Raw genomic sequence first — 27,694 nt, forward strand, 5'->3', positions numbered from 1 at the left:
TGTGGACACCCCTCAAAAGTATTGAGTTCAGGTGTTTCCAGTGAAAGATATTGTTAAGCCTAGAGCACACAAAGGCAATTGAGAGCTTCCAAAGTTGTGTTAACAGTTCAGGGATGGCCCTTTTTTGTTCCAGTATAACTCTGTGCGCAAAGCCAACTCCATAAAGACATTGCATGAGGGGTCTTCAAAAAGTTTCCGCACTTTTTTATATTTAATAGAGTTAAAAAAGGTGCAGAAACTTTTTGAAGAAACCTCGTATAATGAGTTTGGTTTGGAAAAACTCAAGTACTGAACACTTTTGGGACAAACTGAAACATCGATTGTGAGCCACGTCTTTCTGTCAAACATCAGTACCTGATCTCTCAAATGTTCTATTGACTGAATGGGCAAAAGTTCCCACAGACACATGCCAAAATCTTGTGGAAAGCCTTCCCAGAACAGTGGAGGCAATTAAAGCCACAAAGGAAATTGACTTTGTCAGACCTGATTTGATTGGAAAGGTGCATGTTAAAAAGCTGTCATACTGATACAAGCTGAAGTCCCTTAAGCCCCGTACACACGGGCTGAATATCGGCTAGTATCGGCCAGTTCAACAGAATGTGCGCCTTCTGTTGAAGGGGCATGCCCAAAAACCTTCTGCCGGTCGGTATCAGATCAGCACTGGCAGCCAATGGTTGCGAGAGCTGACCAGTGTGTTTTGGCGTAGAGGCTGCTCCCCTGTCAGAACACAATAGCTCAGCGGGGAGATTGCTGTACTAACATCGAATAGTTAGTACAGGGAGCTCCTCCCAAGCTCTTCAGTTGTTTTTTTTTTGTTCGGCCCGCTGGGTTGAACGAAAAAGGAAAACTGTCAGTGTGTACCAGGCATTAGTCACTGACTTGGAACAATACATACCTTTACTGCATGCTTGTTCCAGGTCAGGTCAAGGGGCATTGAATATTGCAATTTATTGTACATTGTAATTACTAATTTATTCATATGTAGATCAAAGGGGTTACCTTTGATATGCATATGACATCACTTAAAGAAATGTTAAAAGTTTTAAAAAAAGTTGTTTGAAATGCAATGGGGTTGATTTACGAAAACTGGAGGGTGCAAAATCTGGTGCAGCTGTCCATAGAAACCAATTAGCTTCCAGTTTTTTTGTCAAAGCTTCATTGAACAAGCTAAAGTTAGAAGCCGATTGGCTACCATGCACAGCTGGACCAGATTTTGCACTCTCCAGTTTTAGTAAATCATTCCCAATATATTCCTATTTATTAACCCTAGTAACCCTCAGTTAATTTTAAACAGCCCTTATTATCTCTCTTTACCCCTTTTCCCCTTAGCTATTACACAGGCCAACACATGATTTGGTGCTTCGAATTTTAGACCTGTTCCTTGGTATATTTGACCCGCTGAATGCAAAAATGGAACCATTTTTTCCCTGTGTTTTGAGATACAGCATAAATGCTATATACAACTCTTCACTATGGTCGCCCATCAAAAATAGGACAGGATATTTTAATGTAGTGTTTTATTTATTCTCCTTCTAGATCGAAAGAAACACATAAAAAAGCAGCCATAACCTCTACAATGCTTGATCTGCAAAAATGAAACGATGAGTGGTAATATGCACATACCTCCTATATGATCATAACTATAATACAGTAATAACTTACACTTCCGAATCCAATGTTTCTGATGTAAAATTGCAATTAGAAGTACATAAACACTCACTATATCTGCCAACTTATATGCAAAAACACAAACTAGGTAACAGAAGAATAAGTTAATCAACAAGATCTTTTCAAAAACTAAAGTAAAAAAATTATATAAATTCGACTATATCTAAGAAACTAGAGCTAATGCAGTCTAGCCAATGCAATTTTCCGAACCAAATAACCCCTAGGACAGGTCTAAAAAGCAAGGCACCATGAAAAAGATTTTTTTTTGGTAGGGAGGGGATGAATTAGGGAGGCTGTGTTATTTTTCTGCAGAATTTTTTTATTTACATTTTTTGCCATCAACATTTAATTGATTTTTTTCATTTTCACTTGTTTTGATAATTTTTTTTTTTTTGCAGTGTTGCAGTGGGCAGCAATGTAGCTTAGTGGTTAGCACTTCTGCCTTGCAGCACTAGGATCACTGGGTCCAAGTCCTGGTGAGGACCCTATCTGCATGGGGCTTGTGTGGGTTTTTATCGGATTCCCCCTACACCCTAAAGACATGCATATAGGTTAATTTGCCTTAGTACAATGTTTTACTGAATGTGCCCAAGATGGCTGGCTTACCATTTGCCCCAAAAGCAGATGATGTGCTTTGAGACCCAAGGGAAAAAAAAAACTATTGAAATAATGAATTTAATTTACAAAAAAATGATAAAAATGTTAATTAAAACTAGAGAAGATTGGACATAAAAAGATTTTTACGCTTATTAATTAGGAAGACAGGTCTCGGGGTTTCAAGATCTCCAGCTGTTTTAGAGCATAAGATTGGAATCTATTTAAAGTACAGTAATATACTGTACTTCCATATGAATAATTAAAGTACACTACAAAATCTGCATGTAAATATTTAATTCTTTGTAACTAGCTTAGCCTTGGCTAGATGTGGGGTCAAACTGACACATCAGGTCATCTCAGCATTAGAGTTGGGTGAGCTATTTGGGCTGAGCAAAAGTTTGCTGCAAACATTGCCCTGCAATGCACTGCGCGCTGCACAGTGAATTCTGAGCACTAATTGCTCAGTAAATTCTGAGAGCCCCCCCCCCCCTCCTGAACCATATCAAGCCACATGCTCTCAACATGGGGGGCTGGGTGCTTCGGGGCAGGGGGCTCTGCTGGTGGTTGCGGGGGTCGTCAGATCCCGGCCCCCCCATCTGAATGAGTATGGGGTACATAGTATCCCTACCCATTCACCAAAAAAGTGTCAAAAAGTAATAAAAACACAGACAGTTTTTGACAATTATATTAAATACAAAAAAAAACAGTGTACCCCAATGTCCCCTTGTTAAAGGGGGATTCCAGATTCCGATAAGCCCCCTGTAAGCATACCCCCACAACCATAGCCCAGGGTTGTGGGGATGAGGCCGATGCAGGTAAAGGGATGCTTACTATTTTTAATTGGCTGTGATCACCCAGACTGTATTTACCATTATTATATTTGTGGCCCAGTGCCTAAGGCAGCAGGGTTAGAGAGGGCACCACCAAGCAAGTGAGTCAAAAGACCCATGAGACCCATGAGAAGACCCATGTGTAGTGGACCTGGATTGGGCAGGTGTTGGCACCAAACTGTGCAAGTACAGTCCCAGTTCTTCATGGATAGTGCATGGATAGTGCATTCACATACCTGTCTTTGTAGCAACCATCTTGGACACATTTCTCCCAGCTAGAGGCTTGCTCACACATTCCCCGGCCTTAGGCCTAACACTTGAAATGTCCACAAACATTTTCAGCACTTTACTGCAACCTCACGTTTCTTCCATGACATATCACATTAGACATACTGACAGGACTTTGACGAAGAATGTCACTAGCATCAATAAACATTCTTTTGCAGTAGAGCACAACTCACATATTATAATTCTCTTCTTTTTTTTCTCTCTCCTTTGGAGCACCATAGATTTGGGACCACTTTCCCAGGGTATACTAAATTCCTCATCCTTGAGCTATCCACCGTCGAGTCACAGGACCTACAGATGAGAGCCAGGGGTGACAAGGGCCACTCACATTAAAGGAATCTGTTGCAGGCCCCCCAAGGCCATACACATTACACTGCAGGACCTGCTGTAGCAGATCAGGGCTGAGGAGCTGACTCCAGCTTCCCCCCACATGTTCTGTGCCACTTGTCCCTGAAGTTCAGCCCTGCAAAGGGCCCTTTAAATTAGCATAGAGGACTACATCTTTGCAGCTCTGGAGTTTCCTACTCCCATACCCTAACTGAATGGACCGCACTCATGGCTGGGTTTTATATGGGCACTAACTTCATCTATGACATAGCAACAGGAAGACATTTAATGTTGAAACGCGTTGACGTACATTTTAATATGTATCTGTTTTTAAACATTATGTACCAATAAACTTTTTACATTTTATTTTGTTGTAATTTTTTACTTGGTGCCCATCCATTAACGTCTCCAGTATTGCCAGTATTGCCAACATATGAAGCATTAAACCAACCCTACTTGCTCATGTCCATGGTCTGTACAGTTCATCTGTAGACCACATGCTGCCTCTAACAGCCATATTATACACACACACACACACACACACACACACACATATATATATATATATATATATATATATATGCACTTGAGGTTTGCATACATGTGGCATTAATTTAAAGGGTTTTTGAAACCTTAATGCATTCTTCAGATAGAGTGGTACTCCGTGGCAGGGGATTGTCAAAGCAGGAAAATATAATCTTTTACTGATTATTTGAGAAAATGCACATCTTACCTGAAATTTGAAACTTTCCAGGTTGAATGCGAGCCTATAACCTTTCCGGTTTGGCCCTGTGTCGTTTACATAAACTATGTTACGCTGTCCACCATAGAATGAGTTGTCGAAAATTTCCCCTGCACTCTCACCGGAGAGGTAATTATATCTATAGAAAAAAAAATTAAAGAAAATTAGCATAAGTTCAATGCTGAGTATAAATGAACTTATAAAAAAATCAATTTTTACACAATTCATTTAATGTTTGTTGGAGGATGATTATGGTAACTTGTGTTTGAACCTATAAATACAACATAATCCATATGTAATAGTCAGTGACATAATCTTATTTCTTTCACCTCTAGAAATAAGGTGCTTCTAAAATATTCTGTGTGGTAAAGATTTTTCCTTCTGCTGTGCTTTGGATTGGATATTTTACCTGTATTGCTGTACAAAAGCCATGTGCTAGAGTGTAAGCCTATTACACAGAGTCCTTAAATGACCTGTGAGTTGGTGGTTCCTGAGAAGGAAAGTTTAACATTCTTGCCCAGGTTTTCCCGCTATTTTCAGTAAGGTTACTGCTCCCTACAGGTCATATCATATATATAGGTGGTAAACTTGCAGGAATGGATGGCTCCCGCGCGCATGTGTGGCCGGAGCCGCAAACCTGGAAGAAAGGCTGAGGGAACATGTCAACTCCCTCAGCAATGACGAGGCAGCCCTGTGGGAGCCTCGTTCTCATGTATTTCATAATGAGCTAGTATACAGTGCCTTAAAGGTTTTTGTTTTCTTTTTTTTTGTTTTTTGTTTTTTTGGACATACAACCGCTTTAAGAATGTGTTGAAGATGCTATCAAGTACTGCTCAAATGTCTCATCTAACTACTTAAGTACATATTTTTGATGTTCATCTATTTAGACTGGTCTGAGGTCTCTAAAGGGGTGCATATATGGAGTATCAAAAGAACAGGGCTTACAACAGGGGACTGGGAGGTTAGAGAAGATACAGTAAAAATGTCTAACATGCAGAGAAGCTGTCCTTAGGAGGCTATATTGACATTCATAATGACTACAATATTTGTGCCATATGCCATATGCCAACGCAGCCAACCACCCAGGAAATGGGTGACATGGTCATGGTGACGGATACTCTGGTAATGAAGGGGTGTTATGCTTGATCCCCTCACTAGTGACTGCTTCCCTTCCTGTTGGGATCAATCTTGTGGCACAGAGTACCTAGGGACCTAGCCTGGAGTCATGGTGGAAGATGTAGTGAGGCCCGGTAAGAGAACAAGCATGGAGCTATGGAGAAGTATGTTTCCTGTATCCAGTAGTAACATGCAGAACATTGTCACTGGGAATGAGGTGACTGGACTGCTGAGTTGGTGGAGACCAGTGCATGCTCTGCTGTACCAATTCAGAAATGCTGCACACCTGAGGAGAGGTGATACATACATAAGTTGTGTCCATAGTGCAGTAGTGTCAACAGTGTAAGAAGTATTGCCATGGATTACAAAGTGGTAACTATGCAATTTGTCCAGCTTTCTTCTAAGTTTGGAGTGCCTCCTTAATGCTGAATTCACATGACTGCGGCTCCCGCCTGCTGTACAGGCATTAGCGAGTGATGTTCCACAGTGTCCCCACTAAGGCACTTTAACTACGGTTCACAAGCCTATATCTTTTGAAATCTGAAAAACATAAAAGGTTATGTATACAACAAGGGGTAGATCTTCAGTACATCTAAAATAGGCCAGTCCCTCTTCAGTGCTGGTTGGTTAATTGGATGAAGCTACTAGTTCCAGCACACAGTAGACCTAAGCTTTTTTTTTGCAGAGATGTGTATGCACTGTAACTGCTTCTTGGAATCAACAGTTTGAACTTCTGGGACTGGATAGATGCCTCAGCTGTCAGAGGTCATGGCCTTCCTAAAAACTTATGGGAGATGTTGACTTTTTTGAAGTAACAACTGAGGGTAGAAGGGCGACTTCAGAGGTATGCAGTGTGAACAGCTTCTAGTGGAACTGAAGGTGGGGAAGCCCTTGCCAGAATATTCACAAAATATATGCCCCCTCTAGCAATGACAACTTTGCCTTCCCTAGTGCTGCTTCATTGCTGCTATCTTCTCTGCCTCTTCTTCTGCGTTTGGCAACTTTTTTTGCAGACTGGAGTTACATTATGGCTCTACTCTTTACATCTTACAGATGTGCCACAAGTAATGTACACACAAAATTGCTAGAAGAAAGGGAAAACAGTTTTGCTTGCATCGCAAACTGATTTATAATATATTTTAAAACTGGTGTATCATCTTTATACCACTTTCAATTTAAAAGCTTATAAAGTGAATTAATCTTTCATAGTTTACAGCAGGCACCCGTTGCTAAATCCACTTAAGATATCATTGGTTGTAGATTCTGTATTACCCATTTCCCATAATCTGAGCTCCAGGTACGGGTTCAAAGGTCCTTCCTGTTTTTTTTGCACATCCCCTTTCATCTGAATTATCTCCACAGTCATTATCGCCATTACATTTCAGTTTTGAGTCAATGCAGCGCCCTGTTTTAGACACAAGAATGTCAAACATTAAGACAGGATTGTTTTCTGAAAAAATTTTCATCTATGCATATTTTTTATTACAGGTACTTATATAGCGCCATCAATTTATGCTGTGCTTTACATATTTTTATTATACATTTACATCAGTCCCTGCCCTCAAGGAGCTTTCAATCTAAGGTCCCTAACTCACATTCATACATACACATACTAGGGCCAATTTTCAATCCAAAGCATGTCTTTGGAGTGTGGGAGGAAACCCACGCAGGCACAGGGAGAACATGCCAACTCCAGGCAGGTAGTGCCATGGTTGGGATTCAAAATGACAACCCTAGTGCTGCTAGGCAGAAGTGCTACAGAGTGCTCAACCTTTTTTTCCCCTTAAAAGCAAGGAATAAAATTATGTTTAAACTCTTTATTAAGTTTCCAAAAGATTGAGGTACAAAACAACAATATCCATGATGGACCAAAAGGTACAAACATTTCCAAAGAGGGCAAACATATGCATACCCCGGACATACATGTCACATGGAACTGGTGCATCCGAGCTACTACCCCCTGTGCAATGCCTGGTGAGCCTCAAGAACACAGCACTCAGTTTGTGAAGTCTCTGTAAACCTCCATATAATCCATGCAAAAAAGGAGAAAGGCTGGTGCCATGGAAGTCAACTAAAACACTGTTTTATTATTGAATGTGAACAACAGTCAAAAAGGAACCAACGCGTTTCGGACGTTTTTGAGCCATGATTAAGGCCTGATGGCCGAAAAGCGTTGACTTTCTTTCTGACTGTTGTTCACATGCAATAATAAAACAATGTTTTATCTGACTTCCATGGCACCAGTCTTTTTCCTTTTATACATGTCATATACATTAAAGCCAGTAGCAACCAATAAATAAATAAATAAGTAAATAAAAAATGGGCAGACTCAATGGACTACTCAGTCTTTTTCTGCCATCACTTTTCTAGGTTTCTATGTTTCTAACCATAATATTTCAGTTAGAACATAAAAGAAAGAAAGAGGAGAGACAGCAATCCTCATTTCGGAAATAATCAAAATGCATACTGGGTAAGATAATAAAAGCTAGGCAAACAGAAAACAATGTGTTTCCCATATATAATATAAAGGAGGTAGAGACTGCATATGTGAATGTCCAGAAGTTAAATGACCTCTATGTCCGAGATGATATCCCTAAATTGTGGACCCCAAAATGAGACAACCTGAGGAGTGAAGAATAGCAAAATATGTAGGAGAAAGAAGAAGAGGAAAGAAGGGAGAGGAAAGGAAAGGAAAGGAAAGAGAAGGTGGGGGGATGGGGATAATGACCAGTAAAGGATAGTAAAAGGTGGCCTATCCTTATAACAGAAATAGAATAAAGTTATGAAAGCCAGAAGAGAATTTTTTATAATAAATGTTTAATTTGCAGGAATTATTATATTTTGAAATCACAGTGAAATTATATTAACTTTACACCATTTATAAAATCTTATTTTTGTCACAAAAACTACTTATCTATATAAAGTCAACTTAACAAACTTGTAATTATTTGGTTGGGATTTGTTAAATCCTATTAGTCTACTGAGGAAATCTGATTATCCAAGGCTATACTATCTCTGAAGGATCTGTCTGTTCAGCATCCTTTCCAAGAAACATCAGAGGTGATTGTAGTAATTATCGCAAAAGAAACAGATGAGAATGTGCCTTCCTTGTGCTGACCAGATGTTGGCACCAGTCTCTGAGGGTTATCACTTTGTAATTGCTCCAAGTAAGCAATTTGTTTTCTAAAGCCACATATTTTAGCTAAAATAAAATTGTGTGTAAAGAACATTGTGAATACACACCTCTTCCAAGAGTGTGGGTCTCCTGGTCCCTCACAGTGATTTGTGGGACACCAGGAGGTTGACTCTTCCGACTGTCCTCCTGCTCCCACACCAATTCCCCCTGCAGCCCCTACATAACTACTTTGTAGGTAGGGGGTTGCAGGAGGTTTGTGAGGTAGGGCAAGTCCCAAACTTGCCAGCTGAAGAAACCAGTGCTTGTGGTTCCTCATGCCAACCCCTATGTCACTACAAGACGTGTTGGGTGATGTAGGGGCCAGCAGGACTAATCCCAAGGCACTGTGGGGGGATCCAGGAGATCAGCACTCTTGAAAGTGTTGGTTTATAAATAGTCAACTGGCAACTACTTTTCATTACATTGACAACGGGCAGCAGGAATGTATTAACTATGCTCTTTGCAGGGGGACCTTTTATTCACAATTAGATTTTAATGATAGGGTGAAGTAGTATTAAACCCATAAACAAATATTTTATACTCTGCAGCTTACTAATCCTTAAATGTGGAGGCTGTGTTAGTTGTCTCTTTTCCCTCTATTTACACCTGGTGATCCAACCAGTAAGGCTGGCCATACATTATACAATTTTCTTCTACAATTTTCCTTTAGAATTACCAAAACCATATAATAGTAGGTCAGACCAAAACTCTTTCACTTGCTATGCAATCATATGATTTGCATTACATGGTTGAAGGTAAATCTAAAGGAAATTGAATAAGACAATTGTATAATGTATGGCCAGCCTAATACACTTCCTGTCTTAAGGTGTCTCCACTCTGAATGGGAGAACAAAGGAGACACCATTGGACAGCAGCACTGGCAATCTGTGGAGAGGGTGGTGTTAGATTAGCAGATTTAGATGGACTTAAAGTGGTGTTCCACCCAAAAAAAAAAAAATGCATGAATGTGCCTAAAAAAAATTTTTTTTAAATTTCGAAAAAAATTTTTTTTAACTTACCTCTAAATGCCTGTTGCTAGGGGGTCCCTCGTAGTCTGCCTCTTTCAGTGCCTGGGCTGGTGACATCACTTCCCCTCGGCGCAGGAAGGGCTCAGCTCTGTTCCCTCCCTCTTGTTAATCATCTGGGACACATTACAGGTCCCAGGTGACTGAGCGGCGCCCACAGTTGCAATGCCGGCGCCGCCGAACGGAGGGGGAGACGAGCGGGGCTTCTATCCCCCCGCATCGCTGGACCGTGGGACAGGTAAGTGCCCGATTATTAAAAGTCAGCAGCTGCAGAATTTGTAGCTGCTGACTTTTAATTTTTAAAAAAAAATGGGAATTCCTCTTTAAAGTGGAAGTAAACCCTCCTATCGTTTTCATCCAAGGAAGCTGCCATCTTGGCCTCTGTTTAATCTCCAACTGCCATGATGCTGCGCATGTGATCAGTTATGACACCAGCCACTGGATGGTTTGGCAGTTTGGTTGAGAGCACACCCAATGTGACAGTTACGTTCCCGGCATGTGCCGCAAATGTAACAGTTTTTTTACACTGTTAAATCTATGGGTTTACTTCCGCTATAACTGACAAATTAAAGCTGAACTCCAGCTCACACTTTTTAACCACTTAAGCCTTGGAAGGTTTTACCCCCTTCATAAACAGGCCATTTTTTGCTATTTAGCACTGTGTTACGTTAACTGGTAATTGCGCAGTCATGCGAGGCTGTACCCAATTTAAGTTTTTTTTACACAAATAGAGCTTTCTTTTGGTAATATTTGATCATCACTGGGTTTTTTATTTTTTGCGATATAAACGAAAAAAAATGATAATTTTGAAACAAATACTTTTTACTTTCTGCCATAAAACATATCCAATAAAAACATTTTTAAAAATCGAATTTCTTCATAAATTTAGGCCAAAATGGTTTTTGCTTTGATAAAAAAAAACCTCAATAAGTGTATATTGATTGGTTTGTGTGAAAGTTATATCATCTACAAACTATGGTATATACAGTATAATATATATATATATATATATATATATATATATATATATATATATATATATATATATATATATATATATATATATTAGTAAACAGCAAGTTATAATGGGACTGCGATAGTATGGCGGGCACCGCCCACACGGCCACGTCTTTCCTTCACACAGCTCTGTCTTTGCGACTGTTGGCTTGTAGTTCTCAGTGAACTTCCACAGCGCTAGTACATTGATTCTTTGTCAGATTGTATCTGTTTGCCCGTACAGGATGTACGAGATGTACGGACACACAGATACACTGGCAGATCTGCTGGAGACCTGCATGGCACCAGCAATCTTCTGATCGCCGGTGCAGTGCTTTACAGGCTCAAAAAAAAAAACAAATAATAAATGCACTTTTTTTTTACCTGCAAAAACGTATTATATATTTAAAATATTATTTTTTTTCTAAAAAGTTAACTTATCCTTTAATAGCCATGTAAGACACAGATAAGATCTTTAAGCCGTTTTTCTTGCCCCTTTTTCACTCAAAGACAATGAAATAAGACTTGCTTAGTCTGAAGTTGCTGATAATTGACATGAAAGAATAATCTGCTTATTTCTGATGAGAAAGATGTAATTTATCAATCACCTACAGGACATAATTGTTGTACAAATGATGTACACACTGTTGAAATGTGATGATAGTTTAATTAGAGAATGTTTCAAGCTTATTTTCTACACCTGTAAGTAATTAAGAAAATGTGTTGTTTTAATTAGTTAATGATTTCTTATAGAATAAAAAAAAGATTATCTATTTAAAAGTAGAATTGTGGCCCCCATTAAAAAAATCTCTGCTGCAGCACTTACACTATATTGCTAAAAGTATTGGGAAGCCTGTCTTTACACGCACTTGAACTTTATTGGCATCCCAGTCTTAGTACATAGGGTTCAATATTGAGTTGGTCCTCCCTCTACAGCTATAACAACTTCAACTTTTCTGTGAAGGCTGTCCACAAGGCTTATGAGTGTGTCTATGGGAATGTTTGACCATTCTTCCAGAAGTGCATTTGTGAGGTCAGGCACTAATGTGGATGAGAAGGTCTGGCTCGCAGTCTCCGCTCTAATTCATCCCAAAGGTGTTCTATCGGGTTGAGGTCAGGACTCTGTGCAGGCCAGTCAAGTTCCTCCACCCCATACTCGCTCATTCATGTCTTTATGAAGCTTGCTTTGTGCACTGGTGTACAGTCATGTTGGAACAGGAAGGGGCCATCCCCAAACTGTTCCCACAAAGTTGGGAGCATGAAATTTTCCAAAACGTCTTGGTAGAAGAGTTCCCTTCACTGGAAATAAGGGGCCAAGCCCAACCCCTCAAAAACAACTCCACACCATAATCCCCCCTTGACCAAATGATTTGGATCAGTGCACAAAGCAAACTCCTAAACCTTGTGGACATCCTTCCCAGAAGAGTTTTAGCTGTTATAGCTGCAAAGGGTGGGCCAACGCATTGAACCCTATGGACTAAGACTGGGATGCCATTAAAGTTCATGTGTGTGTAAAGGCAGACGTCCCAATACTTTTGGTAATATAGTGTATGTAGGAAACCTGCTTTAGCTTGCATGTCCCTACTAAATTCTGTTTTTGCATTAGTAGTTGCCTGGGCTTTGTTTAACTTTTTCTGAGCTCTGCAGGTTTTTCCTAAGATTGGGGTGTTGGTTGCTTATGCCTGCTACTATTGATATGTTTCAGCAGTAGACAGAGAGGGAAGAAATACAGTACCTTGAAAAAAAGTATTCATGCCCCTTGACAATTTTCCACATTTTGCCATATTACAACCAAAAACATAAATGTATTTTAATAGGATTTTATGTGATAGACCAACACAAAGTGGCACATAAGTGGAAGGAAAACGATAAATGGTTTTCAAATTTTTTTACAAATAATTATCTGAAAAGTGTGGCATGTATTTGTATTCATCCCCCTTTACCCCTAACTAAAATCTAGTGAAATCAATTGTCTTCAGAAGTCACCTAATTTGTAAATTGAGTCCACCTGTGTGTCATTTAATCTCAGTATAGCTTCAGCTGTTCTTTGAAGCCCTCAGAGGTTTGTTAGAGAACCTTAGTGAACAAACAGCATCATGTAGGCCAAGGAACACATCAGACAGGTCAGGGATAAAGTTGTGGAGATGTTTAAAGCAGGGTTAAGTTATAAAAAAATATCCCAAGCTTTGAACATCTCATGGAGCACTGTTCAATCCATCATCCGAAAATGGAAAGAGTATGGGACAACTGCAAACCTACCAAGACATGGCTGTCCACCATTGACAGGCTTTGAAAGGAGAGCATTACTTAGAGAAGCAGCCAAGAGGCCCATGGTAACTCTGGAGGAGCTGCAGAGATCCACAGCTCAGGTGGGAGAATCTGTCCACAGGACAACTATTAGTTGTGCACTCCACAAATCTGGCCTTTATGGAAGAGTGGCAAGAAGAAAGCCATTGTTAAAAGAAATCCTTAAGAAGTCCTGTTTGCAGTTTGCAAGAAGCCATGTGGAGGACACAGCAAACATGTGGAAGAAGGTGCTCTGGTCAGATGAGACAAAAATTGAAATTTTTGGCCTAAAAGCAAAACGCTATGTGTGGCGGAAAACTAACACTGCACATCACCCTGAACACACCATCCCCAGCATGAAACATGGTGGTGGCAGCATCATGTTGTGGGGATGCTTTTCTTCAGCAAGGACAAGGAAGCTGATCAGAGTTGATAGGAAGATGGATGGAGACAAATACAGGGCAATCTTAGAAGAAAACCTGTTAAGAGTCTGCAAAAGATTTGAGACTGGGGCAGAGGGTCATCTTCCAGCAGGAGGACAACACCCCTAAACATACAGCCAGAGCTACAATGGAATGGTTTAGATCAGGGGTCCTCAAACTTTTTAAACAGGGGGCCAGTTCACGGTCCCTCATACTGTTGGGGGACCGGTCTATAGTTTGCAAAAAATATGAGCAAATTCCTATGCACACTGCACATATCTTATTTGTAGTGCAAAAAAACAGGAAAAAAACAATACAATATTTAAAATAAAGAACAATTTTAATCAACATAAACTTATTAGTATTTGACAGAATCCCCTCATCACAGACCCCCCCCATCACAGACTCCTTTCCATCACAGAGCCCCCCATCACAGACTCCTCTTCATCACAGAGCCCCCCATCACAGACTCCTCTCCGTCACAGAGCCCCCCATCACAGACTCCTCTCCGTCACAGAGCCCCCCTCACAGACTCCTCTCTATCACAGAGCCCCCCCATCACAGACTCCTCTCCATCACAGAGCCCCCATCACAGACTCCTCTCCATCAAAGAGCCCACCATCACAGACGCTTCTCCATCACAGAGCCCACCATCACAGACTCCTCTCCATCACAGAGTCCCCCATCACAGACTCCTCTCCACCACAGAGCCCACCATCACAGACTCCTCTCTATCACAGATCCCCCCATCACAGACTTCTCTCCATCACAGACTCCTCTCCATCACAGATTCCTCTCCATCACAGAGCCTCCTCATCACAGACTCCTCTCTATCACAGATCCCCCCATCACAGACTCCTCTCCATCACAGATTCCTCTCCATCACAGACTTCTCTCCCTTACAGAGCCCCCCATCACAGACTCCTTACCATCACAGAGCCCCCATCACAGATCCCCCCATCACAGATCCCCCCATAACAGATCCCCCCATTACAAATCCTCCCCCATCACAGATCCCCCCACCACAGAATTCCCCCACCACAGTCTCCCCATCACAGATCCCTTCATCACAGACTCCCCCGCATCACAGAGCCCCTTAATTAGAGCTCCTCCCATCACAGATCCCCCCATCACAGATCCCTTCCATCATAGATGCCCTCCATCACAGATCCCCCCATCATAGATGCCCCCCATCACAGAACCCCCCATCGATATTACACTGCCGCCCTTTCCATGAGATTGCAGCATTCATCCCTCCCCTCTGCTAACTTATTCACACAAGACAGGAAGCATGACAGGTCCGGACTTTTCAAGTGAAAGGCAGGTGATTGATTGTTGGGACCGCCCCTCTGTCAAGTAATCAATCACCCGCTTCTTAACTTGAAAAGTCCCACCCTTTGTCTGGACCTGTCATGTTTCCTGTCTTGTGTGAATAAGGTAGCAGAGGGGAGGGGGAGTGCTGCAATCTCATGGAAGGGGCAGTCGGCGGGCTGGGTAAATCACCCTGATGGGCCATTTCCAGCCCACGGGCTGTAGTTTAGGTACCCCTGGTATAGATCAAAGCATAGTCATGTGTTAGAATGGCCCAGTCAAAGTCTAGACCGAAATGCATTTGAGAATCTGTGACAAGACTTGAAAATTGCTTTTCACATCTTATCAGCGGAAACTTGCCTCCTTCCTATTTCTGTCAGCCAAAAGAACAATTACCCAAGCCTAGAAAAAGCTATCTGTCCCCTTTCAGGGGGTGAAAGATCGCATGACCGCGTTGATGCTTAACGAAACAGATGTCGAGCATCCGCGGGGACACTCATGTGCCAAGTTCCTCAAAATTTGGGAACCATGGCTGTCATATGCCTTTCCTACCCCCCCCCCCCCCCCCAGCTAGTCTGGACCGCCTGTGACGGACAGTCCAGATGTTCCCGAGCACTTCCCTTTTTCCCATCTCCTGGTCCCCATCCTTCTGGCCTCCCTTTCTTTCCCAGGCTTCCCTATGCCTTCTCTAGCTCCCTACTCACTAGGTGAGCAACCTCCCTCTCTTTAGCTTCACCTTTCTACCTAACTTTCCTCTTTTTGCTGCTCCTCTTGTTAGTTTATCCTTGTTAGGGGTGTTCCGTAGTTATGGTGGGACTCCTAGATCCTGACGGTAACATTCACACTTAAATTTACTACTGTTGTGTTAGCTCTCATTTTTTTGTTTGCGTCGCTTTATTTTTGCCCTTCTTATGAGCTAATACCTGTTCCAACTTCAATGCTAGCCCCTGCATGGGCAGAACTTTTTACATATTAACCACTTGTCAAAAACGGAATAAAAAACTATTGAAACAGAAAATTGCTGTTCACAGACGCTCTCCATCCAATCTGACAGAGCTTGAGTTATTTTGCAAAGAAGAATGGGCAAAAATGTCACTCTCTAGATGTGCAAAGCTGGTAGAGACATCCCCAAAAAGACTTGCAGATGTAATTGCAGTGAAAGGCGGTTCTACAAAGTATTGACTCAGGGGGGTGAATACAAATGCACGTCACACTTTTCACATATTTATTTGTAAAAAAATTGAAAACCATTTATCATTTTCCTTTCACTTCACAATTATGTGCCACTTTGTGTTGGTCTATCACATAAAATCCCAATAAAATACATTTATGTTTTGGTTGTAACATAACAAAATGTGGAAAATTTCAAGGGATATGAATACTTTTTCAAGGCACTGTAACCTCTGAGATATGAATACTTACCCTTTCCAGCCAATAGCTAAGAAATGTATTCAGTGGTGTGAGCTGAGGGAAGGTTATAAATGTTTGGAGCAAGCTTCCAGGGTGTTCTTTTCTCTTCTGGGCTCTGCCCCATATGGAGTCAGTGTTAAAGGAGATGTATGGTAATTGAAAAAAAACAAACATACTCACCAGTATGGCTGCAGCATCGCTGTGATGCTGCAGTTGTCCCCCTCGGGCTCTCAACCCGAGATTTGAGAAATCATATGACTGCTGATCGCTCAGTTCTCGGTTCACTCTGAGCAGAGAGTGGTGACTCTCAGTCACGGCTCTCTGCTCTGCCCATCCAGCGCTCACTAGAGCACTGGGCTGTGGAAGGGGTGGGAGCGGCTGGTTCTCGCTCTCAGTCTCATTCTGAGAGGTTGAGCCAGCTGTGGATCAGACACCTGGGTGGATCCCGACAAAATGGTCGGGATCCTTTCAGAGCCTGGAGCGGTTCTGTGACGTCAGTTGACAGCAGACTTTAGCCCACTGTGGCTGATTCTGTATGTACTTTTGCAATCCTGTGGCCAACAAGAGAGGTATGGCCATTATGGTTTTATTTACTACCTGTGTCTCCACTGTAGAGACTTACCCTCTCTATCTGGTGAACATTGTCACTAAGACAGAAACGTGATAGAAAATCCAGAATTTTACAGTAGAAGCGAGTATAGGGGGAATTTCCAACGTGGACATCTGCTTCAGTGACAGCTGTCTAAAAGGGAAGTTCCCTGGGAAATTTTGCCAGGAAAGGGCAGAGTGTGAACCATTCCATAAAGAGACATTAAACCACAAAACAAAAATGTAATATATTACAGCTTCCTAGATGTGATGACTGCACTTGTTTTTTCCGTTATTTTTTACCTGGTATTCAACCAGTAATGCCCTGTACACACGGTCGGAAAAAGTGCGATCGGATTGTGTTGTCGGAAATTCCAATCGTGTGTGGGCTTCATCTGACTTTTTCCGTCGGAATTTCCGACACACAAAGTTTGAGAGCAGGATATAAAATTTTCCGACAACAAAATCCGATCGGTTAAGTACCGATCGTGTGTACACAAATCCGCCGCACAAAGTGCCACGCATGCTCAGAATAAATTAAGAGACGAAAGCTATTGGCTACTGCCCCGTTTATTGTCCCGACGTACGTGTTTTACGTCACCGCGTTCAGAACGATCGGATTTTCTGACAACTTTGTGCGACCGTGTGTATGCAAGACAAGTTTGAGCCAACATCCGTCGGAAAAAAATCCATGGATTTTGTTGTCGGAATGTCCGATCAATGTATGACCGTGTGTACAGGGCATAAGTCTGAATTTTTTTCAAGACCACTCTGCCCAGCAAAAGTGTCAGTTGAGGGTTGACACAAACCATTTACCACTGACAGAGGTACTTAAAATGACCACCTTTTATTCCTTTATCCCCCAAAAAAAGTCTTAACAGGAGCTTGGCCTTAGTATGTTAGTCAAGTACATCTAAATCTGCTAGTGCATCAAACACTACCCTCTCCTCAGACTGAAAATACTGCTATCCAAAGGTGTTTCCATTGCTCCTCCAGTGAAGTGGATACACCCTAAGACAGAAAGTGTGTTATTGGCTGGATAACGAGGTGAAAATAAAGATAAAGCATGCCTAAAAAATTAATCTAAGGCAGCCACCACATTTAAGGATTGGTAAGCTGCAATATATAAAAGTCAGATTTTTGATGCTCAAAGCGATACATTGTTTTGCATAGAATTTTGGACTTTTTATATTGTAGGCCTGTAATTCTTAGGAATAACTCACTTAAATCTGTTTGAAGTTTGAAACATGAAATCATAAATTATAATATAATAAATAACTATAAATAATTATAAAAAATAATAATATAATAATAATACATTTTATTCAATAATGTAATCAAATCAAAAACACTGAAATTTGCTCAGTTGCAGAATTGTCATTACTTTCAGTGTCTGATGACGAATTTCCCCGCGAATCACTATCGCTCAATTCTGCAAGTGATTCTAATTTACTATCGCTGTTTTCTAGCTGCTCTAAAACCGCTTTGATGTAAAGGGACACTTTTTGGTTGCTATGGACAATCTCAAGTTTCCAGGCAGAAAGAACAGTATATATATCATATAAAATTGCATGCAGGGCAAAGGACAAAGCACTGGGGACAAAAGGGAGGTGAAATGATTGGATACAGTGATGTAATCTTACAGATTACAGTGTGTTATGTGTGTTATGTATTGTGTACATTTTTGAATTTGCCGCCATTGCTGCCAACGCTCTCAGGGAACGGAGCTCGGCACATTGATAGATCGGGCGGGTTATCCGGTGGAGGTACAGTGGGGGGGACATCGTAGGATCCTGGGGACAAGGTAAGTAAGCTGTACCAGGATACTGCGATGCGATCCCGAGTGTGGCTCGGGGTTACCGCTTTTGGTACTGAAAATTAACCCCGAGCCCCACTCGGGAATACCGCCAGGGAGGTTAATACCACTTTAATGTGACACTATCATTAAAATCTAATTGTGAATATAAGGTCTCCCTGCAAAGAGCAAGAGTGCATAGTTCTATAGGCTCAAGGTTTTTTACCTTCAGGCATTCTAAAAGGGTATGATTACTTCTGAAGGATATTTCCATTTATATTTGTTCAACTTTAGAACTAGAGGGAGCAACTAAAAGGTATTGATGATATTAGAATCCAGAAGTGCTCAACCTGGAACCCTCAAAACCATTTCCCAATAGATTACTATCAATTACATATAATGGGTAATAATCTAGGAACCCAAAATTTGTTTTTAATAGGAAACCATTTAAGATCCTGAACTAAAATTTGCCTACCTACTGTTTACTCCATGACATTTTCAAAAATGTACAAATGATAAAAATACATGCAGGCTTACCTGTGCTACATTTGAACTTTTTGGTGCAGTCTGTTTCTTCAAGGTGGCAAAGTTTTGTTGGGAAGCATGGACGGGAATCTGAGAGCAGTCCCTCACAGCTCTGTCCTCCAAACTGGGACGGCTGCTCCAGGGAACGGACACGAAACTGAAAATGCAAATTTTTTTGTGGTGAAGTACAAGTTAGCCAAATGATCCTAGTATAATTCTTAAATAAGGAATACAATAAAACATTTAATCAAAGACCTGTAATCGTATTTTGATTATGTACAAGTGTGTGATGTAGCACTCATATGTGATTGATACGTTGTGTAGGTTCTCCTCGGTCACTTCAGTTGGAGGCAGGTCATTACAATGGATGTTTGTTTTGCTACTCCTATGAAAAGGATCCTTGTGCCGGCCCATTGTAAATGCTATTTAACCACTTCAGTACCTGGCACTTTTACTCCTGCCCAGGCCAATTTTCAGCTTTCAGCGCTCTCACACTTTGAATGACAATTGCGTGGTCATGTAACACTGTACCCAAACACATTTTTTATCCTTTTGTTCACACAAATAGAGCTATTTAGTAAGAGGCATGGCGGGCTTTTTGAAGCTGTAATTTTTTGTTATAATTGGAAAATGAAGAAATTAAACAAAAAAGTTTCACTTTTTTTTTTTAACATACTGTCACTAGTACAGTACAGCGTCATCATATAACTGGTGTGGCAAGGATTAGGGACATTGACTAGTGACAGTATGAAAAAAAAAAAAAAATATATATATATATATATATATACATATACATTTTTTTTTTACATTTTTTTTTTTTTATCAGACCGTGACCAGAGCAATATAATGTTACCATAGCAACATAGTACTGCTCTGGGGAAGTGATCAGGATTTTTTTTTTGCACATTTTGTTTGCTTATAGCAGTGCATTACATTGCTATAAGCAAGCATTTTACTGAATGCAACTGATTCATTCAGTCTGTTTTGATTAGCTGTGATTGGTCAAAGGTAATCACATGGTATAGATGGGCTGTGATTGACCCTGTCTGTACCATGCAATCAAATTAACCCATCACAGCTAGCGACACAATTGTGCATGAAAGGAAGCCATCCATTGTGTACAACTGTCATGTGACCTGCTGTGATTCGTCACTGCGGTCACATGGTACTGGCAGCAAGCCGCTACACTGATCAGTCATTGGCTATGTCCCGTGGACATGGTCGGTGACAGATCGCACTGATGCATGGCCCCGTGGCGATCGGCACTTCCCAATAGGACGCCATATGACATCCACTCAGGATAAGAAAGCCACCGCCCGCCTCTCATTTGTCTATTGGCCACGCGCTGAATTTCATTTTCCCAATCAACATTGATTACTTTTAATCCTCATGCTGCTAGCATTAGTAAATAGACAAGGAAGTATATCGTGTTTACTTGTTTTAAACATTTATTTTTACACTTCAGTTACAGTGCCTTGAAATAATATTCATACCCCTTGAAATTTTCCACATTTCGTCATGTTACAACCAAAAACGTAAATGTATTTTACATGATAGACCAACACAAAGTGGCACATAATTGTGAAGTGGAAGGGAAATGATGAATGGTTTTCAAAATGTTTTACAAATAAATATCTGAAAAGTGTGACACAGTAATCAGCCCCCTGAGTCAATACTTTTGTAGAACCACCTTTCACTGCAATTACAGCTGCAAGTCTTTTTGGGGATGTCTCTACCAGCTTTGCACATGTAGAGAGACATTTTCGCCCATTCTTCTTTGCAAAATAGCTCAAGCTCTGTCAGATTGGATGGAGAGTGCCTGTTAACAGCAATTTTCAAGTCTTGCCACAGATTCTCAATTGGATTTAGGTCTGGACTTTGACTGGGCCATCCTAACACATGAATATGCTTTGATCTAAACCATTCCATTGTAGCTCTGGCTGTATGTTTAGGGTCATTGTTCTGCTGAAAGGTGAACCTCCTCCCCAGTCTCAAGTCTTTTGCAGACTCTAACAGGTTCTAGGATTGCCCTGTATTTGACTCCATCCATCTTCCTACCAATTCTGACCAGATTCACTGTCCTTGCTGAAGAAAGGCATCCCCACAACATATTGCTGCCACCACCATGTTTCACTGCAGGGATGGTTCAGGGTGATGTGCGGTTTTCTGCCACATATAGCATTTTGCTTTTAGGCCAAAAAGTAAAATTTTGGTCTCATCTGACCAGAGCACATTCTTGCACATGTTTGCTGTGTCCCCCACATGGCTCCTCACAAACTGCAAATGATACTTCTTATGGCTTTCTTCTTGCCACTCTTCCATAAAGGCCAGATTTGTGGAGTCCACGACTAATGCCGCGTACACACGAGCGGAATGTCCGACAGAAAAAGTCCGATGGGAGCTTTTTCATCGTGTATTCCGACCGTGTGTATGCCCCATCGGACTTTTTCCGTCGAAAATTCAGACGGACTTAGAGAACATGTTCTGTATTTTTCCGACGGAACAAATTACTATCGGAAAAACCGCTCGTCTGTATGCTGTTCTGACGAGATTAGCAGAAGGAGCCCAAAGGGTGGCGCACTGGCTATTGCACTTCCTTTTTCTAGTGCCGGCGTACGTGTTGTACGTCACCGCGTTCTTGATGGTTGGACTTTGGTGTGACCGTGTGTATGCGAGACAGCTTGAGCGGAATTCCGTCGGAGTTTACTCCGATGGCAAAACCGCTCGTGTGTATGCTGCTTTATAGTTGTTCTTTTGACAGATTTTCCCACCTGAGCTGTGGATCTCTGCAGCTCCTCCAGAGTTACCATGGACCCCTTGGCTTCTCTCTAATTAATACTCTCCTTGCCCAGCCTGTCAGTTTAGGTGGATGGCCATGTCTTGATAGGTTTGCAGTTGTGCCATACTCTTTCCATTTTCGGATGATGGATTGAGCAGTGCTCCGTAAGATGTTCAAACTTGGGATATTTTTTTATAACCTAACCCTGCTTTAAACTTCTGCACAACTTTATCCCTGACCTGTCTGGTGTGTTTCTTGGCCTTTTTGATGTTGTTTGTTCACTAAGGTTCTCTAACAAACCTCTGAGGGCTTCAGAGAACAGCTGTATAAATTACACACAGGGGGACTCTATTTACTAATTAAGTGATTTCTGAAGGCGATTGGTTGCACTAGATTTTAGTTAGGGGTATCAGAGTACAGGGGCTGAATACAAATGCACGCCACACTTTACAGATATTTATTTGTAAAAAAAATTGAAAACCATTTATCATTTTCCTTACACTTCACAATTATGTGTCATTTTGTGTTGGTCTATCAAATAAAATCCCAATAAAATACATTTACATTTTTGGTTATAACATGACAAAATGTGTAAAATTTCAAGGGGTATGAATACTTTTTCAAGGCACTGTACTGTAAATGCTACCTGAATCATCTGCCCTCACTCAAGATGGCTATGACCTGAAAAATGCTAGGGGGTGTTTTTCTAAGTGATTTTCCAGCAAAATAAAGCATGGGGACATGGATGGAGGGGGGGGGGGGTGCTTTGAATATTAAAAATTAATTAAATTGTGTTTTTGGTTTGTGGTGCTCAGATGCAGTGAAGATTTGCTTGAGGCTGGGTTTACACTAGCTGCGGCCACGGCTCACAGCAGGGGGTCTGGTGTGTCCCTGTACAAATCAGGTCTGAATTTTTGCCTAAATTTGCAGCTGATTCAGAGCCAAAGATGCACAGCACCCTTTTTTTTGTTGACCATGGTCGCCCCAGAGCTGTGTGAACCGGCTCCATTGAGAGACGGTCACAATCTCCTGTCATGCCAATTGGATGCGGGGAAAACCACATCCAATTCGCATAAGTGTGAACCCAGCCTTAAAGGATATGTCCAGATATCACCAAAATTTAAATCCAAACCTACTTCTCCCCTCTAAAGCATGTCAGTGCAAATAGAAGCGAAATGGCCCTGAAAGCAACCTGCAACAGCCCATCTACACAGACCTCTAGTGATATCTGATGTGTACAGATGTTGTGTAAATGCACTTTTGGTGTTGGTTACAGTAACTGCTGAAACAAGTCTGTTTGTGCAATTCTATCCATTATAAATTGAATTGTAGAAAGGCCTGTACAATGTATATAATTGTGTTTTTCTATATAGGTTTGATGACATGGAACACCGCAGTACAATGTTGGTATAGTGGGTGCTACCATATAAATCTAAATCTATATGTCCACCGTAACTAACTTTGGTAAAGGTAAACCTGCAGGATCTCTGTAAGCAATATTCAGGAGACAATGAAGTAGCTTTGTAGCTTCTACCAAATGAGCTTGTGATTTTACTAAATCAGCAGGGTGATATATATTGGAGAAGACACAGCAGGATATAATGCAGGCAGGCAGTGATGGAACACCCTCAGACTTCTTGAAACAGAAGTTTGGGAACATATGGAAGTTTAAATCCTGCTGTTTTACTATATGTCATCCTACTAACTCAGTAAAGCCATAAACCTGATTGGTGAATGCCAGGAGTGTTGCCATTATCTTCTGAAATTCCAAAGTTCCTATGGTTTATATTCTCGTTGAGTGCTAGCCATAAACCTTTAGGTGACCTCCTTGTTTCAACTTGGTGCAGTGAGTGTGGCATAATAAATCTTTGTCGATTTTTTAAGACTTGACTACAAAGACAGCACAACTGTATTTTTGTTTGTATTGTTTCATTTTTAAGTGTTTATTTTAAATTGTTAATGGACAGCTTAGAGTGTCTTATGTTTCTGTAACCGTTATTGCTATTGTAATATACATCCCTGTAAGAAGTCTTTGGTGGTATGAGATTGTTAAGTTTATCATTGAGCACCTTTTAAATCTGTTACTGTCTTGAAATTATTAAAGCGGTAGTAAACCACGACAGTAAAAAAAAAAAAAAGACACCTGCAAGGCATTTGCATAGTGCCTGGGGACTCACAGCCTGTTCTCTGTTACAGGAAGCGGAGCCAATTATGTCTTGGGCTCAGAAGAATCGAGCCTACAGCTCAGCGGTGTATGTTCCCAGAGACGGATTTTCTTACCAGAGTCCACAACAAATGGTCTCTACATGTGGAGGTTTTCAGGTGAAGATGCCCCGATGAATCATTGGAAATGCATTCCTTCCAGTCCTGGTTTTCTACGAAGACTCCGAACAGGGGTTGCGGTGTTAGTGGCAGTGATGCGTTATCAGCCTATTAGGTCATTGTTCCCCTTGCTGGCACAGTTCAGCTTCTGGAACCCAGTTCACCTTCTCTTCAGGCCAGGCCTTCTGTCACTGAGTACAATTCTACATCCATGGTTGTATACTAGAAGAATGAACGCAGACAAAGTTAATGGGAGTATCTGGTCAAAGTTGTTCAATACATGTCTGCTGCTGACAGATCATGTGGTGATCTAGAAGTTTTAGATATTCTAGGCTTCTTCCAGTTGGATTTAGTTCTGGCTCTATCGATCAGCTCCCTCAGAGTTCAAGTGTCAGTTTATCGGCCTCTACAGGTGTTTTCCAGTCTAGGCATCTTTCCTGTCCAACAATTCTTCAAGGAAGCAGCTAGGCTCAGACCTCGGAGTAAGCGGAGATTTTCCAATGGAGTCTCCCTCTTGTTCTCAACTCCCCCTTGGGAATTGGAACAGAGTGTTCTAGGTCTGTCCGTTAGAGTCCCTTCTGTCAAGTTTGCCTTTTCCCAGTTATCACGTTGGCATAAAAAGCCTTAGAGATTGGTTAACTGGTCATGGAGAACTTTCTTACATTCTTTCCAGTCGAGCGGTGCTGTTACCTATGCCAAGAAATTGTTCTACCAACCTTATGCTGCGTACACATGGCAGAAAAGGTCAGACGGAATCATTCCATCGGAAATTCCAATCGTGTGTGGGCTTCATCGGACTTTTCCTTTCGAAAATTCTGACGGACCTAGAAATGGAACATGTTTTAAATCTTTCCGACGGAAACAATTCCTATCGGGAAAACCGTTTGTCTGTATGCTATACCGACGGACCAAAAACGACGCAAGGGCAGCTATTGGCTACTGGCTATTGAACTTTCTTTTTCTAGTCCCGTCATACGTCATCACATTCTAAACGATCGGACTTTGGTGTGATCATGTGTAGGCAAGTCCCTTTCAGTGGAACTCCGTCTGAACTTCGTCGTAAAAAACGTTAATTCCGGCTAAAAAAACGGTCATGTGTATGTGGCATTGGAGTTCTAACTTGCGTGGGAGAAGGTGCGCTGTGGCTTAGTTGGTTAAAGCGCATTTCTAGTAAACAGGGAATCTTGATTTGACTTCCAGCAGTGCCTTCCTTCAATTTTAGGAATCCCCCAGATATTGTAAAGTCATATCTACATACAGCTTCCTACAGGCTTCAGAATGCCTGTTCATTCTTTTGCAAAAAAGGACAGAGAAACCTGCCTCATCTAGGGCGATTGTGGCACGGATTGTCATGGATGTTGTGTTTCTTTAAATGCAACTCTATGGTGCATCTCTGTTGTGCTCTCTTCCTGTGTGGTGTTTCCTGTTCCTGCTGGTTATTATTCAATGAACATGACTTCTGTACAGTAATGGCTTGTGCTGAACATAGCTTCTGTACAGTAATGGCTTGTGCTGAACATGGCCTCTGTACAGTAATGGCTTGTGCTGTCTTTACTTATATCACATGAAACACAAATTTCCTAGGTCATTCAACAGGCTCACAGAGCCAAGGGCTTGGCTCCTTTGGAGGTAGTGTCTGCTCACTCGTCCAGGAGTGGGTCTACATCTTGGGCAGCTTTGTGTCATGTAGCTCCCGAAGTCATTTGCAGTGCGGCTTCCTGGTCGTCTATGAACACGTTTGTGTCCTATTACTGTGCTGAACCAGCTGCCCTAACTTCAGTTAATTTTGGTTTGCAAGTACTGTCTGTTGACGGTGTTAAACTTTCCTTGCTCAACATTGTTGGCTGTCTCTGACAGCTCTCGGTCATAGATTATGAGTGGGAACCAGCGGGATAGGCTCCCGATCATGTGACTGCTGTGAAAGCCAAGCTGTGCCTCAGAGGATTAAAGCCCAATTAAAGAACCGCCAGGAGGTGGCATGAAGAGGTTAAGGTATGGCTAGAACCCTTGTTAGCTTTTTATTGCATTCTGTGTCCCTGTTGCAAATTTCCCCTCACTACTTGACTGGTAAAACCATTTTTACCGTAAGAGTAGGTGTGGGGAAATCTCTTACAGAGTCCCAGATAGCAGTAAAACTCCAGAAGAGGTTCCACCATCCCTCTCACTTAATCCATTTTTTCGGCTGGACATACACTTTATTCCACACAAGAACATTTTAGACAATTGTACACTTCTCTTCTTGTTCCATCATGACCATCCCTGTGCACCAAGCCAGGTCCATAAATATTTGGTTTGATGAGTGTGCTGAGAATATACTCTAGTGGCCTTCAGAGAGCAATTTCCTCAACCCTGTTGAACACCATTGGAATGCCAACTGTGAGCCAGGCTTTCTCATCCAACCCTTGACCTCATAAACGCCTTGTTTGGCTAAATGGTCACATCTTCCCATAAACACTCTCCAAAATGTTTTGTAAAGTCCCCCCCCCAAAAAAAGTGTATATATACAGTAGGTGTGATGGTAAGGTATCCCCAAAGTTTGGCCATATAATGCACTGGAAAAAAATGCTGGAGAGTTTGTATATTCTAGAAAAGTTATCTGCAAAATGTATTTTGTGGGAAACATGTGCAACTTTAAGGAAAAATTGCCCATAATTGCTTTGTAAGTGTGCAGAACTATTGTAAAGATATTTTTGATAAAAGAAACAGTTAAATAGCCATTTCATCCTTTATAAATAGGTTTCTTAGTATAGTCTGAGAAGGTGCTAAAGTTGCGAATAAGCAAAGCAGATATTTCCAGTGTTGTTGGGGAAAAAGGGTGTTTATCCTAGAGATGACATAGTCTACAAACCAAAAAAATAAAATAAATGAGAAAGCCACAAAATCATCAGCCTGTGGCTTGCTTTACCCTGGCCTATAGAGCTCCTATATATTTTAAGAGAACTTTTGCACCCCAAGTTTCAGTTCCTGCACAGTTTGAGATGGGTAATACTGGGAGAAACTGGACAAACGTCATTAAAAGGTGCTTAGCCAATGACCTGTCTGTTATCATTTAAAGAACAGGTCCACAAATATGGTATTGTCTACCGATTTAACATATCTATTGGACAATCGTGTTTTTTTATTGTATCACTTTTCACTGTTTTTCTGGCTTGGTTGGCTCACTTTGTAATACATATATATGCAATACTGACACATAATCACACACATAGGTTGGACTTGATGGACTTGTGTCTTTTTTCAACCTCACCTACTATGTAACTATGTAACTATATACTGGGTGCAGCAGGCAACCTGCAAACACCTATTAGACATTATTGTTATCATCAAGTGGAACATAACTGTATCTGCCCACCACAATTTCAAAACGCTATTTATGGTAATTCATTTTTAATATTCAGAGCACACTAATTCATCCATGTCTCCTTGCTTTATTTTGTTGTGAAATCACTTTGAAAAACACCCCTCTAGCTTTTCTTGTTGCGGCCATCTTGA

General features: G+C 41.3%; 1 protein-coding gene across 1 annotated transcript in view; it reads right to left on the minus strand.

Moving 5' to 3' along the window:
* The window catches only part of C6 (complement C6), a 125,599-nt gene that overhangs the window by 88,875 nt on the left and 9,030 nt on the right, over positions 1 to 27,694 (minus strand). Inside the window, exons 4-6 of the mRNA XM_073621741.1 lie at positions 19,114 to 19,258; positions 6,841 to 6,973; positions 4,444 to 4,591 (exon numbers count right to left, since the gene is read on the minus strand). Coding sequence (XP_073477842.1) covers positions 4,444 to 4,591; positions 6,841 to 6,973; positions 19,114 to 19,258 — 426 coding nt within the window. The remainder of the gene's footprint in view (positions 1 to 4,443; positions 4,592 to 6,840; positions 6,974 to 19,113; positions 19,259 to 27,694) is intronic.

Source organism: Aquarana catesbeiana, linkage group LG01 (assembly GCF_042186555.1).
Source record: "Aquarana catesbeiana isolate 2022-GZ linkage group LG01, ASM4218655v1, whole genome shotgun sequence".
NCBI lineage: Eukaryota > Metazoa > Chordata > Amphibia > Anura > Ranidae > Aquarana > Aquarana catesbeiana.